This window comes from Nanorana parkeri, unplaced genomic scaffold (genome assembly GCF_000935625.1).
Source record: "Nanorana parkeri isolate BGI_ZX_2015 unplaced genomic scaffold, ASM93562v1 scaffold209, whole genome shotgun sequence".
NCBI lineage: Eukaryota > Metazoa > Chordata > Amphibia > Anura > Dicroglossidae > Nanorana > Nanorana parkeri.
Window position 1 is genome coordinate 1,377,740 of NW_017306477.1, and position 17,066 is coordinate 1,394,805.

Sequence of the window (17,066 nt, forward strand, 5' to 3'; positions counted from 1 at the left end):
GAGGCGGCATTATAGTATAAATCTATGTTTAGCTAAAAACAAAAAGGCACAGAGCGCCCAACGATACTCTCCGCCCCGTCTTCTGACTGGTTGATGGGTGGGCCCTAGACTGCCCGCCAGCTCCTGCTGTTTTGACAGCGGACTCCGGGCGGGTTACATAGCCGCCCTCTCAGTTTCAAGTAGACGGTCTTAAAAGGCGCTCATGTGACATCCCAGAGGACACTCCCATTGAAATGCTGATCCAAGTGACCGGTCTCTGATTGGATAGTAAACTAGATATCCGACACACAGGGGAGAAGGCTGCTATGTTCTGATGAAGGGGGCGTGTTGCTCGAAAACGCGTTAAACTAGAAGCTGACATGCAGTTTGAAGGACCTGTGCTCCAGTCTGCATAGTCCAAGGCGTGCTGTTCAGAGGTTTTCGCCTTTGCTGTCAAGACCTTTTATATTAAGGCTCCTTACTGATTGCTGTTTGAGTACAATTCTTGCCTTTTTTTTTCTTTGAACTAATAAACACTTTTACACAAGGGAGGCGCACTGTGTTTGTGTTCCATGCCTAATAGATCTCCAGTTACCCCGACTATCCAGGTGCTGCCCACTTGTGGAAGGTGCTTTTTCCTGCAGTCCTAAAGAAGTGATGGATCTGGCGCTCATGGGATTTTATCATGTCACCCCTCCAGTAAAATAAACCTGATTGAGCACCTTTGTGTCATCAGCAAAAATACATACTTTTCCCACCAGCATTGCAATACATCACTAATGACCGCTCTCTGTTCCAAATTTACAAGCATACTCTGATATCTACCCTTAAGCCAACTGCATATCCAATGACCCACCAAGGGTTAAGTCCCAGCTTGTACAACATTTTTAATAGTTCATTATGTTTTCGCAGATTCTATAATGGACAATTATAAAAAAAGCCATAAAAACAGTTCAGTATTTAAAAAAAGAAACCCCATGAAGAGTAGAAAACAGCCACCTAGTTTTCTGAAGGCCAGTGAGAGACGTTAAGAATTCTAAAGAGTGGATCTCACCTACAGAATCCCCATAAGGGAAAAACCTGAGACTGACACAACCTGTCATTGTCCAATCAAATACAAAATAGCTGCGCTGGTGGACATGGCCTTTAGCACAGACGGCTGTAGACATAAAAAAAAAATATGCATGCTTAACGTTTTACCTGCCAAAACATCTTCAGTTTGTTTCAGCCAGCCTTATGGTTCATACACCTCTGCCATGCTGCACAGACAGGCAGATAACCTGCTTATTTCAGGGTTTCTATGTGGCTCCCAGCCCCCTCGCTGGACAATTAATCGGTATAATCATCTCTACAGCCAGAACGGCGACAAGTATTTCCTGGTTCAGCAAATCTGTTTCCTTATTGGACAATAAATGAACATAATCTCTCTCCGGGGAGCAGGAAGACAACCCAGGAGGTGTACAGATCACAAGAATGGCTGGTAAACATGACAAAATCTTTGGAGAACAGTAAACCCGTACAATTTCTCAAATGTGTATTTAGCCGTAAGCATGGAGTTCCAAAGAAATCTCTTTAAAACTTGGAATCAGAGAGTATTAAGGTGCCGACATAGGTTCTAAGCCTTCCCCACTCCATCCCAAAATAAAACAAAAAGTTTTGCCTTTAGATACATTTAATGATTTTATATGACCATGCAACTGCATGAAATTGGTGTTTTCTTCATCTCTCTGGAGTTCAGCTTTAATAGAATAGGTGACACTGACCTGTAAACACAAACAATTCTAACTGAATAGCATTTGACATCTTACCTTCAATGGTCCCCCACTTGGTTTTCCGGCCCAGTATTCGCCTACCATTAATCTGGTACTCTTGGTCACTACCGACAACAGCAAATGGAATCATTTCCTGTGACAGAAAACAGAAAGGCTCATTAGCAGAATGAATGTGTCCAGGAATACGACTGAAGAATGCTTACCATTGTAGATATACAGTATTTGTTCTACCTATAGAGCTTGATACAGCTATCCAGGAAAATGAATGGATAGAATGATTGGCTACTTACTCTGATCTTCTCATTCACCAGCCTGTCTTCTGCATCCTCATCAAACTCCTTCTGAGGATAGATATCTATACCATTGTTCTGTAGATCTTGACGGATCTGGAAGGACAGAAGAAACTTTTTGTTAAGCTGGCCAAATAAACACTTCTTACAATATAATCTTTGGGGCAAGATACGGTTCTTTTTAGGTTTGTTAGAACAATTAGAAAGCAGCAAATGTATCTGAAGAAGTTGTTCCTTTGCCTTGGTGTCCATGCAAAGAAAGATGATAGGGTGACATCCTTTATATCCTCACTGGCAAATCTGTTTTCATATTAGAAGTGTCTCATTGGTTGATCAGTTGCCACAAACTGAATATTCTTGCTTTAGAACCTTGCCTTTCATATAATGATAGGCGACCATTTGCAAGGGGGATTACATATGTGAACATATGTATTTATTCAACCTCAAATACTATGTAACTAAGGTGCTGGTGTTTAAAACTTAGGCCCAGTGTACAGCTGGGTAAATGTTGTTTGCATGGTAGTACTACCACTAGATAGAGGCAAGGAGCAAAATTCCTATGCTCCTCGTCTACATCCAGAATCAGTAATGCTGTATGAATGGCAATCCCCCAGCTATATATTGGGTGGCGGTTTTATAAATGAGCCTTTCTCAATATATCACAAATCAAATGTAGAAAGGGAATTCTGTTCTCTGGGGCCAAGAAAGCAGCTTTCCAGGCCGTCCTCATCTTAATCTTCAATCATTTCTGAATCGCTCACCTAGAACAAGTGTGCAGATTAGGATGTTTGACTACAATCTCCCTTATTCTTATGTGCATGCTTCCTCCTGGGTCAGGGACTCAAAAGTATTCCAGCGAGAAACAGCCCGGCAACAAGTATTTTCATATAGAGTTCAATAATAGCAACCTCCACATTCTTTTAAGTTATGAGACATGCAAGGTGTATGTTAGTTTCTACAAATGTGGTGCAGTAAGATGTTTGCCATTGTTCTTGGCCACACTGGCAAGGGAAAAACGCAAACTAAAGATTCCCCAGCAGTTGCTAGCCTGCTGTATGCAATCAAACAGACGCTGGTTCTATCACATGGTTCTATCACTACAGTCCTGTTATAGTAGTTGCACAGTGTGTCTAAATATGACTGCAGTCCAATAGGAACTGGTTCGACCAGTACACTTGAAGGGCCTGTGTACAAGGACATTGCGTACCTGCTATTGATGTGCATTATAAACGCATGTCATTTACAGGTCTGTTACCTTAATTGTCAGTGTGGAGGTTTGGAGATTGCTTTGCATTGTCTTTTTCTGATCCCTGCATGTCCTATTAGACATGCATTTGCAGTAAAGCTAAAGCAGCTCACACACATGCATGCAAAAGGTTGTGTTTGAGCTTCTTTACTTTCAATGCAAATGCATGTCTAATAGGACACTGCGTTCAAATGTAAAAGCCTATATTTTACAGCAATGACCATGTACACAAGCCCTAACAGACCTATCCACAATTCAAGTATGAGTGAAGATTCATGCGATTAGGGGTGCATCCAGAACTCTATGCAGGCAGAGAACGCTACAGTGGTTTGCAGGAAATTTCCACTAAGAGAAAATGTTTGCTGAAGGCTCTCAAGCAAAAATCAGAAAGGCCCCATTTATACTATTGCACTGTGGCAACATGTTCATTCTGAATGGCGCTCCAGCCCACCTAGTGCAGCACGGCGACATCGGTTGCTAGGGTGCGTTCAGCACAAAGTCAAAAGTTGCTAGGGTGCTGTCTGCTCAGTGTCATTGGTTAAAGGACTGTCAGCCACACAGCACTATAACAAATAGTGAGACAGTGCGGCCTGGAAGCTGAACATGCACTGAGAACGGAGTCAGCCTCCTAATTTTTCAATCAGATATTTCTTAGAAATAATTTTTTTATGAACGGATTTGTGCACAGAGAAAATCTACATCTACATCTACATCATAGAAGAATGTGCGAAGGATCTTTGATTTCTGCAGTTTAATTTGCTTAAAACAATATCCTGTGTAAAGTCATAGTGGCCGGCACACAGGAAGCTGCCTCAACACTTACTTTATCAAGATCAGAAGAGCACAGGAAACCGGTAACAGTATGTTGGTTAAACAAATTCCACCCTGCTCGGCATGGAAGATGTGACTAGTAGGGCCCATCAATAGACTAAACTGACCTTAAAAGAGTCAGTCCACCTAAAACTGATCTTTCACTTTTCGTAAAACTGGTATTCCAGTTTTTGGTAGCAGCGTTAAGAAATACAGCAGGGAGAGTGTGAAGTCTTCATATCTTATATTAAGAAGAATGTAACAGTAAATGCTGGAACACAAATAGGTGGGCAGGACCATGCAATGCTTCTAGGTGGACAAGAACAGAGTAAGAAATGGTGGAGGTCGGTATTGCCACCTTACTATCTAATGCACATTAGAATCCAGGGGCTTTATCAACCCTCTAGGCCAGGGGCCAGTGGCGTAACAACCGGGGGGGCGGTTCGCCCCGGGCGCATAGATGGCGGGGGGCTCCTGCCGCGAGCCGGGCCGACTGTCACCAGAACAAGGCAGCAGGCATCAGGCTCCGTTATGGCAGATTATGCGGCCGAGGCTCCAGCACGGCCGCATAACCTTTCATAACGGAAATTGGACTTGTAGTTCCTTAGCTGATATATATGTGTGGGGGTGGGGGGTACAGTTCCAGTGGATGTTTATATAATATGGGGGGGGGGGCGAAAAAAAATGGTCTGCCCCTGGCGCCCATAACTCTGGTTACGCCACTGCCAGGGGCGCCCACAATTTTTCGTCTGAGATCTACTTTTCAAATGACGAGCTCAATGAGATCTACCAACGAAAAAACACCTGCATTCAGGGGCGGGAGGAGGTGTGGCGGTGCATTGAAGTCAATGGCACCGCAGCCAGGCCCCTCGCCCACAGTGCGATCCAGTCCAGTGTGATCTGCAAAAATAGTGCTTGCAGCATTTTTGCGGATCGCACTGGACCGGAGTGCAGGCACTAATGTGCCTGCGTTTCGGCTGATCACACTTCGGGGGAAATATTAGGGGTCTAAACAGCCCCCTGATATTTCCCTTTTAAAATAGAAAAAGAAATTGAGGACACAAAGTCCTCAATCTCTTTTTCTGCAGCCTCTGTTCTAAATGAATGGGAAGCACAGGGGCTTCCCATTCATTCAGAAAATATTTTACTATCATCCAGTTTCTGAATGGGGAGGAGTACATTTAGTGCATCAATAGTGCACTTGTGCCCAGACTATGGGCATTCTATTATTTACAAATTCTTGCAGTAAAAGAACTAAGATACGCAAATATTGTCTAAACACAAGAGTCATGTGTATTCTTACTTGAGACTTAGTGTGCTTTGGGCATTTCTTCCCGATCTGTGCAGTAATCCAGTGTGACACTTTACCTCTGTGGAGGAGCTACCCGTAATTAAGCCGGTCACTGCTGCTCTCTTCCCTTGTGCAGGGTGACTGGTCTTGTATCCGCCCCCTCCTGTAGCTAAATACAGGCAGCCTGTTGTGGGTGAGGCCAGTTGGGTCCCTCCCACAGCTCTCCTCTCTACATCATGCACATGATTTGGATTTATACGCAGTATACTCTGTGGCTATTGAGGAATGTATTTAAATGCAAGTTTTGGTGCCTGGAGTTCAGCTTCAAAGCAAGCCAACCCTGACCTCTCTAGCTGCTTATAATGTGAAGTAATTGGTTTTTAGGATCACACCAAATACTCTAAGGCCCTGTTTTCACATGTGTGTTTCAGGTGCGGTGCAATCAAAAAGTCCTGCCTGCAGCACCTTTGATATGTGACATAGTTACATAGTATTTGAGGTTGAATAAAAGACATAAGTCCAACCTATTGTATGTGTATGGTCCTACTGATGTGTGCGTATGTATAGGTCCCTGTGTGATCTTATTCTTAAGAATACCTGTACCCCTGTATATTACGGTCCCTGAGGAAATCGTCCAATCGCCTCTTGAATGATTCCACACTCTTAGCTGAAATCACCGCATGTGGCAGTGAGTTCCAGACCCTGACTGATCTAACTGAGAAGAAACCCCTTCGCCCCTTGTGCTGAAATTTTTTCTCCACCAATTTTAGGAGGTGGCCTCTCGTCCTCATCACGGAGTTAATTGTAAAGAGTTTGCTGCTAATGTTGCTATCCCCGGTAAACATTTTGTACATGAAAATCATGTCCCCCCTAAATCTCCTTACTTCCAATGAGAACATGTAGGGATGTCCCGATACCGGTGCTAGCATCGGAATCGGGCCCGATACAGGGCATTTTGACAAGTACTTGTACTTGTCAAATTAGTAGCCTTGTCTCATAGCTCTGGTCCGCCATCCCCTTAATAAGTTTGTTTGCCCTCCTCTGGACTCTTTCCAGCTCAAGGACATCATTTCTGTTTACTGGTGCCCAAAACTAGACCGCATACTCCAGATGATCTATAAAGTGGCACATGCTTTCATCAAAACGTGCATAATATAGAGTTCAATGGTGACACATAACAATGGAGATAAAAAGCAATGTTCAGGTGTAAACAGGGCCTTACGTCTGTGTGTTTCTATTCATTTACAAGAACTTAGCCACACCTGCTGTTTGTTTACATTGAAGGGCTGGCAGGCTGCAAAGATTTGTTCTCAGAGAAAAAAAAGCTAAGATTTTAATGTCTGTGTTGTGCACTTTGAAAATCAATTTCTCCACAATGCTTACAGATACAGACCGAAATAAGGGCTTGATTTAAAGTACTTTTACTGATTCTCAGGATATGTACCGTATTTTGCGCTCAATAAGGCGCTCCGGTCCATAGGACGCAGGCATTCTGTGACAGGCATTCTGTCATTCTATGACAGAAGCTGCAGTTCAGTGACCGCTGAGACAGGTGGCACTGTGATCACAGCGCCATGGTCTCAGTAATCACACAGAGCAGACGAAGAACGACGTTCGTCTGCTCAAGGGGCTTTATGGTGAGCTCCTATGCCGTGGTCACGGTCCCCCAGGAGCGGGGGACCCCAAAAACCACGGCAGGGCGGCGGACACGATCGCCGCCGCTCGATTTAATACAAGTGATCTAATTAGATCACTTGTATTAAACGAGCAGCGGCTCCCACTGTACATTCAGCTCTGCTAGTCAGGAGCAGGGCTGAATGTACAAAAAAACTACTCGCCAGGTGCTCGAAACTGCATGTCCCGGGCGTCGGGCGATAGGTATTCGCTCCATAAGGCGCAGGCACATTTCCCCCCTCCTTTTGGGGGAAAAAAAGTGCGTCTTATGGAGCGAAAAATACGGTAAATACTTTTTTATGCATAGTCTGGGCACAGGTTCACTTGGAAGAAGTATAAACCCTTGGCTGACGTTACTGATAAGACACATAGGTTACCACCAGCATAAAGTATAGAAACTTACTCTCTGTTTAAAATAATCTCTTTCCTCTAGGGTTAACGTATCTGCTTTGGCAATGACGGGTACAATGTTCACCACTTTACTCAGGCGTCTCATGAACTCGATGTCCAGTGGCCGGAGTCTGTAAAACAAAAACATTTGAAGCCAGGTTAATAAAACTTAAGTCAGCGCCGGCCTATAAAGCTCAGTACATGAAGCAAGATCACTGCAATGAAAATATGTTTATGAATCAGATTAAATCTATACAGCTTTATACAATATGAACATGTTTGATTGTCTTTCAGGATTTGCATCACCCAGCAACAAAACAGGCAAAACCTTGCAACACTACGACTCGAGCCAAAAGGAAAAAGTTTAGAAATAGCGAGTTTGCAGAAAGGAAATATCCCCGGGCATATTAGCAAACAAAACCAAAGTGGTTGAATTAAGCAATCAAGGGTCAAGAGACTCTTCAAGTTTAAAAATTAGATGTATTCCATTTGTAAGTAAGATACTTGCATAAGATAAAATAATTATTTGTAGAATAACAGGTCAAAGATGACCGGTTGCTCTGCAATAATGCTGCGAATGAACAAGACAGATGAACAGACCATGTTGCACAAGTTTAAAAATGTATCCTGGCTGTGGGTACTAAGTGCTGCATGATTCGGTGTGGGGTCTTCCTGGTAACAATGCACACTGACACAGAATTAGGCAAGTACGCAGCAGGGGTTAAAATGAAATTAAGTACAGCGGCTTAATGGTTAGTACTTCTGCCTTGCAGCACTGGAGGTCCCCGGTTCAAATCCCAGTCAGGACACTATCTGCAAGGCGTTGCATGTTCTCCCTGTGCTTGCATGGGTTTCCTCCCACGTTCGAAAGACATGCTTCCAGGTTAATTGGCTCCTGTCTTACAGGAGAACTATGGGGTTAGGGCTTTTCCCCATAGTTCTCCTTAGGGTAACGGGAGGACACAAACTAGCGTCCTCCCATTAGCCTAAGCTCAATATACCGCGAGCTACAGCTCGCGGTATACTGAGACGCTGCAGCGGATCCCGACATCGATGTCGAGATTCGCCCAGCTGCGTGAGTGACAGCTGGCTCTGCCTATCTAGAGGCAGAGCCAGCTGTACCCGCCCCCTCCTGTTCCGCCAGTCAGCGCTGGCGGATCGGAGCGGGGGAAATCCAGCCCCTCCCCTGTCACAGCCGTGACAGGATCGAGAGGTGAGCGAACGCCGGTATGTGTTCGCTCACTTCCTGATCTACTGAGCCGACCTGTGACAGTCTCATTGTCACAGGTCGGCTAGAACTATGAGGTGAGTGAAAAGCACTCACCTCATAGTTCTCCTTTAAAGGTGGACATACACTCTTCGATTTTCGTTCGAAAATCGAACAGTTGATGGGACACGATTTACTTTTACTGTAATCCTGCTCGAATTTTTTTCGAAGGGTGAGACTGAAAAACGTTTTTGGAATCGAAACGAAAGTCGATGGGTTAGTGGCCTTTTCGTACGGGAATTTTTTTTTGCAGCGAGAGCACTGCAAATGCGCAAACGAAAATCCGTTTTGTCGATCGACAAAATTTGGTGAGTTAGTATTGTTAACCAACGATTATCGATATCAATATTTGTCTGTGCATGATGGGCTATTTGGGCAAGAGTCAAATGAGGGTTCTTGGCAGCAACGAAAATCTATAGGTTTATACGGCTAAGTCGGCCCTGACACTATGCGAGATGGGGACCTTAGATTGTAAGCTGCTTGAGGGCATGTAAAGTGCCGCGTAAAATGTTGGCGCCATATAAATACCGATCGTCATTCTGAGTTTGATAAAGGGGACCCTGTGCGGCCCCGTAAGCGCTTGTACTGGAATGACAGTACTCCATTAATAAATTGACTTTTGTCGATTTCCCCTAAATGGTGTGCTGGTGACATCCTTTTGCAGACTTGTATTTCTTTGCGGCGCCATCCGTGGTCACTACGAGCACCCGCCAGGATTTTAAGGAACATCCTATACCGGTAAGGAGTGCAGCAAGACACCTATGTATTACTGATATAAATACCTATAAATCCGTCTATCTTTTACTGCCAAAGATGGCACCATCTTAACCTCTAGTTAGGCCTGCAGTTGACATGGTGCAGCACTCGTGATCAGTTATGACACCAGGCATTTGACAGCTAGGAACGTTCATAAGAAACATCTCATCAGAAAATTTGATGATGCCGTCAGAGACGGTCGCTTGAATAGTCAGTGCTTCAGTTTGGGTTAGTATTTGGCTTAAAGTCGACCAAAAGTCAGAATTGAAGATCTACTATGACATAGGGAACGTCTAAAAGTGTAACTTGTGCCTAAACAGTACCCTTTTCCTGTGTTTGCTGCCCAGATTATAAACATGAGTGTTCATTAATGGCTAGTTGGACAGGCTGCAGATTATTGTGCAGCTGATAGGATCTGACGCATAGTTAAAGTTAAACAAGTCAAACGGCTAAATATGCAGTTGAAATACATATTTGTTTTAGCTGCCAAAGGATTTGTAATTTTCTACAGCCAGTCGTGTAAGTTGAACAAGTTTTCCTCACTGCAGAGCCGGACGAGTGACGGACTTAGTTCCTGATTAAAGCTCAGCTGAACTCTCAGTTTGAATACATTCAGGGTATGTTTACACCATGTCCAGACCAGATCTGCAAACGCAGTGCGTTTTGCCGCATTTTTACCACAATTTTGTAGCTTTTTTTTTAGCTTAAAATGGGCTTACAGGTGCAGTCCAGTGCGTTTACATGGGTTTGAATGCCTTTTTGATGCGTTTCCATACGTTCCAGTGCATTCCAGACCAGAGAAAATCAGATTGTTTTGGTCTGGAACGGACTGCGCTGGTGTGAACGGAGCCTAGAAATACTATAGGGATGCTTTTTTGGGCCGCGAACAAACTGTTCTAGTCTGGACATGATCCAGACATGGTGTGAACCCTTAAGGCAGGGGTGTCAAACTCAATTTAATGGTGGGCCGCATCAACATTATGGTTGCTCTCAAAAGGGCCTGTAAGACTATATAAATGTATCTAATCTTTATCATAATTGCCTCTGCATTCGATTATCACTCGTTTTAGTAGTAACTTAATACCTAGATCTGAAAGTAGAAGTCTAGGAAATGGCCTGGTGGGCCGGATTCGGACCCTGGGCCTCGAGTTTGACACATGTGCCTTAAGGTATACAAGAACAAAAAGTGTTCAATGTCTTACAGTCTGTTCTCTTAGAAGAGACTGTCCCCTGCCAGCATGCTGCAAAGTGAAACTTTTGCTCTCTGTGGGAAATCATTCATCTCTCTGCAGAGGTCTGACAATCCCCCCCCCCATTAAAGCCACACTCAGGGCAGAATCATAATTTACGCACCACACTGGGTGTGTAAATTATCATTAAAAAGCTGGGCATTCTGTGCAGAGGGTGGCTGTAAAGTACAAAAAAATAAACATACCTAGCAGCACACTGGCCCTAGCACACAACGCCCAGCTTCTGGGAACTGAAGATAGGGAGCGTTGTGTCTCGAGTTGTAGAGTGCTCGGTTGCATTACTACAAGACATGTTTTAAAAAAAAAAAAAAAATACATGACATTTTGTGAATGGAGCATAGTGAAAAGGGGCGGGTGATGTGACCGGAGCACTGTACACCTCAGGAAGCATCACGCCCTCTCTTTACTACCTGGAAGCTTGGCATTTTGTGTGGGGAACGGTGTGCTGCAAGGTTTGCAGACACTCTGCTCATAGCACCCAGCTTTCTAATGCTAGTGTGGCTGTAAGTCAGAGCCAGAGCGCTCCAAATCAACAGGGAGCATGAGCTTTGCCGACGATAGAACTATATGTTTGACTCATCAGCAGGGGTGTGTCAGACCTCCGCAGAGGGAGCACAGCTTCCACACAGGGAGTACAGCTTCCACACAGGGAGCACAGCTTCCACACAAGGAGCACAGCTTCCACACAAGGAGCACGGGTCTTTTTCTATTGCATGCTGGCAGGGGACAGGTTTTTCATCTCAGGCTGTAGCTGTAGTTTACCATTGGCCATGCCTGGGCAGTGAGCCCTCATAGACTTGTTCTAAGGCCCTGAGTCATTTCCTAAAACTGGGCACGCTAAGAAGAATCTGGCTATAGACATGAAGAGTCTGATGTGGGGGGTTTTGATGTTAATAGAATATACTGTATATTTTTATCTATCAGTAAATCTGTGCTGTTAATAGGACAAGTGACTGAGTGAGGTTGTCAATTTGCAACAACAAGCTTAAACACAGTATACTGTTCCCATGCCTCGCCTAGTTACACACAAATACACATTTTCCCTCCTTATAGATAAACAATACAGGATAATATGTACATGTGTCTTATTTGTATAGTGACAAGGTCATGACCCAAAAAAAAAAATCTTCCATGCTGCTCAAATAATTTCAGCAAATATTGCAGAGCCATAAACTGAAGACTTGAATAAACTTGTATATGCACTTTTTGTTTTGTTTAGATCATGTGTACCGTAACCTAAAAAAAAAAAAGTAGGAATAATCATTCAGTAATTAGCGTTGGATTGGAGTCCTGGATACACAAAACACTATACAGTACATTCCCAGAGAGTGACTTACGAGTGTCCTGTGGCCGGAATAAAGTATATACAGCAGTGGACTCTGGAGTCTGGGATTCTCTTCTTACGGTTGATGTTCACCTCTTCCTGTAAGTACTTTTCATACTGGTCATTAATGAACTTCATAATAGGCATCCAGCTGTAGAGATAATTCAAATCTCATTATAGGAACTGTAGATGCCAATCATAAAACACTCAAGAGTCATCAACGTTTTATAAATCTACAAGTTAAATGTTTTTATGTGAAAATGGATGTGAATTTTTCTATAGATGCAGCATATACCAACAACAACAACAATCATATTTATATGAAGCCTTTCTTGGGCATGTGCCAAAATATACCGCTAGATGTTTGTCAAGAGGTTTCACACTAAAAGTGGCAAGAGTTTGAACAGATGGATGTGAATATATTACAAAGAGTCCATAATAGAAGTCACCAGCACTCGGTGTGCAAGAAGTAAAGGACTTTTTTATTAAATTGTCACATGCGTCATACAGCCAACATTTCGGGGCCACGCAGGGTCAATCTTCTGTCACTATGTCGCCCAGAAGGGACCCTGTGTGGCCACGCAACGTTGGCTGTATGACGCATGTGACAATTTAATAAAAAAGTCCTTTACTTCTTGCACACATCGAGTGCTGGTGACTTCTATTATGGACTGTATCTGGCACGGCGCCATCCGTGTTGTCACTTCAAGCACCAAACTTTCATCAAGGTCTGTACGCTGCATGGAGTGCAGGTGATTACGTATTATCGATACATTACAAAGTGGAGATGACTGTTGGCCTATCTGGACAGTGTGGTCGGATATGGAACTGATTGCATGTTAGTAGGTATTCTGCAACCTCTTCAAACACTGGTCCCGACTGGTCTGGGAAGGACAGATAACAGCATGCTTGTTCTTAAAGAAGAACTCCAGGCAATTTTTCCTATTAACCCTTGCAGTGGGGCTACGGCAAAGGTTAACTGCTCGTTTTGGTCTACAAAAAGGAAAAAAAAAAAAAAAAAACACACAAATGTTATACTCACACAATACTCCGAGCCAGCTTACTCCACCAGTCCTCCCAGCCTCGCTCCCCCTCCAATGCAGCAGTCTAAGGTCCCGAGTCATCCCATTCTATACACTGTGTATAGGACGTGAGGACGCCAAGGGGTAGCGCTGTCACGGTTGGCTGGCTTGGAGGATCAGGTGCGTAGACCAAAATGAGCAGTTGCAAAAGTTATACATTTCTCACAGAGTTCTTCTTTAAGAATTAGTGTTTCTTGGTTAGATCTTCTAAGCAACTGATATCTGGGGGTGTCTTAAAGCTGAACTCCAGGCAAACAGCTGATTACACAGATAAAATACATACAAAAGGAGGCGTTTTACCCGCCAATGATTTGTATTTCTATCCATCCAGTCCTAAGAAATACACAGTTGTGATGCACAGCCCTGTATGGCAGGGAAAGGGATCTGATCTCTGCTGCATTTGCACTTTCCCTTACAGGTCTCCTCCCTGCCCCCAGCCTGTGACTGGGCACTGAAAGGAAAAACACCACACTGACAAGCTCATGTCTCTGTCATTCTGCTCTCTCCTTTTATCAGTATAGCTCCTTGCTCTGATCGTGTGCTGCTTCTCCCTAACACTGCTTGAGCTCTGCTGCGCAAGCAGAGCAGATACCGGGTGACACCCAGCCATGAAGTCAGCACACATACGTGCAGTTACCTGCCGGCGGCCATCATGGATGGATGTGGGCAGAGGAGGGGACGTTTATACGGCGGGTGCAACTGTCGGGCTCTCAGCCCATGACCGAGTGCCCGACTTTCCAGAGGGGGTGACACCAGAATGACTGTCCGTCATTTTGGTGCCACCCCCCCAATGGTGTCACCCAGGTGCGGGCCGCACCCCCTCGCCCCCCTAGTGACGCCACTGTCCTGGACCAGGTAGTGTGGGATGTTTTCTGAACTACCTCATCCAGAGAGGACTGAAGCAGAGTAAAGCATCGCTTTCTAATACTGGCGGGTGGGCTTATTTGAGTTTTATGTGTTTATTACCGTTTATAATAAAGTTACTTGGTTTTATGCTATGTTTCTATCTTTTTTCTGAGCGGCGTAAATATAAAAAAGAGTGTGGATTTAAAATAAGGTTTCTAGTGCTGTGAACCTCAACAGGAGTATCTGAAGGAGGAAGGATATGGAAACGAGCACGGTCTGACCATTTTGTGTGTGGTCAATCTCCTTTCGGTGAGTGTGGTGTGTAAACACGGGATACATCTTTGAAATGGAGTGGCACATATTAAAAAGCACGGAAACCACATACTGGCATTTTGTGTATGACTTATTTATAGGCACTTCTTTTGTTTAAAGTTCACATTTTGTGTATAACAGTTTTTTTGGAACACTTTGTATTTGATTATTTGTTACACTTTTTTGTTATATGAAGAGCAAAAGGGTTTATTAGCCGCAGTGATTAAGATTTTTTTTTTTAGATGTTTTTTTCCTCACAGTACACTTGCTGCTATCTCATAATCTCATTGAGGGCGAGGGGTAGGAGCGCAGATTTATTGTTTTTTGCATAAATCTAGCAAACGACTTTGGTTTTGCCTGCCTATAACCAAAAGCTGGAGCTAGTGCCAAAATACTTAACTGCAACCTGCAGGAATCGTCTTCTTGGCCCCTTGATTCACACCACAAACCTAGCGTTCGGCCTCTGGAATGCAAGTCAGCAAGCTCCCTGTGTTGAGGCGGCAGGGGCGTGGCAGTGCATTGAAGTCAATGGCACCGCAGCCTCTCCCCCCGCAGTGCGATCGCCCGCACCCGGAATGCAAACACAGTGTCTGCGTTCCGGTCCAGTGCGTTCTGCAAAAATAGTACTTTCAGTAGTCACTAATTTGTCTGCGTTCCAGGTGCGGGCGATCACACTGCTGCAGGGCGGGGGTGTGGCTGCAGTGCCATTGACTTCAATGTACCGCCACGCCCCCTCCCGCCCCTGATTGCAGGGAGCCGGCCGGCTTGCGTTCCAGGGGCGGAACACACTGGAATGCGGAGTTTGTGGTGTGAACCGGCCTTAAAGCCGCATTGAAGGGACAGGAAATGCCAGTGGCAGGATCACCGATTGGCTGCTCATGACTCACTTTTGCAGTCCATTTGCCATAGAATTAGGCAGTAAATAGCAGAGTTTTAGTGGACCTATAGGGGGACAGCTTCAGAATGCAGTTGAGTATTGGGGTTCTTCTTGTAAGAGTCTACTGAGCATAAGGAACATGAAAACTAAAGTCATTTTCAAACTATAGGTCCAGAATCTGTCTCCAACGTCTCATAATGGAGAATAGGCATGCTCTGGATCCTCCTCCGAGGTATCCACATAAGCTTATGCCTACCGGTACTTTGTTCCCAAAGCCTCCACTTCCCTGCATTGTGACCTACCCGCTTTAAAAGACAGGTTCACTTTAAGAAATTGTCAACTTACCAGTTCTCATTATTAATGTGGTCCCCAAATCCAGGAGTGTCTATGACTGTCAGCTTCATCCGAACCCCTTTTTCCTCAATTTCTAAAAGAGAATCATAGGACAAAACATTAGTTTCATGGGTTTACCCGAGAAGGTAAACAGCAATGTACACCATCGCACTGCATCTTTCACTGATCGTGTTTCAGGAAGTAAATTCAATTGGTTGATATAGGTTATGGCACTTAGCACTTCATCACCACCCTTTCATCTGTTACACTGAAGCCTGCTTGAGAAGATCATGCAAAAGGTCCTAATAGCCCTTACTTGTATCCGTGATGGAAATGCTGTTTTCACTCTCCAGTCTTGCATTCATTTATACAAAGCTTATACTGCAGATCTTTATTTCACCCACTTCTAAAAGCTAATTATTAATAAACAGCAAGGTAAGCAATGCAAACCAACTACTGTATGTGAAAAACACAAAGCTTCCCTATTCAAGTGACACTGACAGTCGCCTAAAAAAAAAAAAATACTACTGGCAATTCCCTGCAACAGAAGAGCTATTATCCTCCCCTCCCCTCTTTTTATTCTTCCATACCTCCCCTAACCATCCTATTTTCACATACTTATGATGAATCCATTGTAACGTGTTATATAACCTATAAACAAACATCCTAAAGCCTAAAAACAAAAAAGTGCTATTATACGCATCTGTATAGTAGCCTGTGTCTACTACCTTTGCTCTGTTTCATTGCTGCAGCCATTGTCAGACTGTTCCGTATTCAACACTTCACGGAGTGTCAGATAACAGGCCCCTGGGTAGCAAACAAAGTTCCAAAGCCCTATAGTTTACAGCAGGGGGGACACAGGCAGGGGCGTTTGCCTTGGGCAGCACTTTGCAGGGGGACAGTGAAAAAAACTGCCCGCAAATTAGTGAGGCAAACCGAGCGCACAGAATCAGGCAGCCTCATCAGGCAAATTAGGCGGCAGCTCGTGGGGCCTCGCGGTGGCCTAATTTGCAGGAGAGAGCTTCCGGGTGAAAGAGGTTAGCGCTGTATCCAGCGACTGACAGGTTATGCAAAATGTCTTCAACAGGAAGGGGTGGGACAAATCTAAATGGGGGGGGGGCAGAGTTTTCTCTTGCCTAGGGCAGCACGAAACCTAAATGCACCACTGGACACAGGCAGTGTCCTCCTGGACATTGAAAGTACTGAACGCTGACAAGTTCAATAGCCTGAAGAAGGGATCTAAAGCCAAGTATACATGGAGTACATTTTGGCTGATTCTTGCTGAACTGAACAAAATTTGCTCCGTTGGTTTGGGGGAGGGGTGGCCCTGTTGGCTGGCTCCTGCCCGACATCCTTTGATAGAAAAGTCAAAGAATCCCGGAGGAAATCTTATGGCCCAGCAACTCCTGCATCCAATAAGATGTGCACACTGCTCAGGTGTTTTGATGGCTGACTGTCAAACTACTATAGCCGCAGAGGGTTGACTTCTCCGTCTATGTTGTTTAGCGTGGATAGAGGAATCTGTTAGTCATTCAGCTTTTAGGTGCGAATGAAAAACATCTAAGTG

At 44.4% G+C, this 17,066-nt stretch overlaps 1 protein-coding gene across 1 annotated transcript in view; it reads right to left on the bottom strand.

The window, feature by feature from the left end:
* The window catches only part of SEPT9 (septin 9), a 234,837-nt gene that overhangs the window by 8,029 nt on the left and 209,742 nt on the right, over positions 1-17,066 (bottom strand). The window contains exons 6-10 of the mRNA XM_018555696.1: positions 15,512-15,593; positions 12,063-12,200; positions 7,466-7,583; positions 2,042-2,137; positions 1,788-1,884 (exon numbers count right to left, since the gene is read on the bottom strand). Of these exons, the coding sequence (XP_018411198.1) occupies positions 1,788-1,884; positions 2,042-2,137; positions 7,466-7,583; positions 12,063-12,200; positions 15,512-15,593 (531 nt within the window). The remainder of the gene's footprint in view (positions 1-1,787; positions 1,885-2,041; positions 2,138-7,465; positions 7,584-12,062; positions 12,201-15,511; positions 15,594-17,066) is intronic.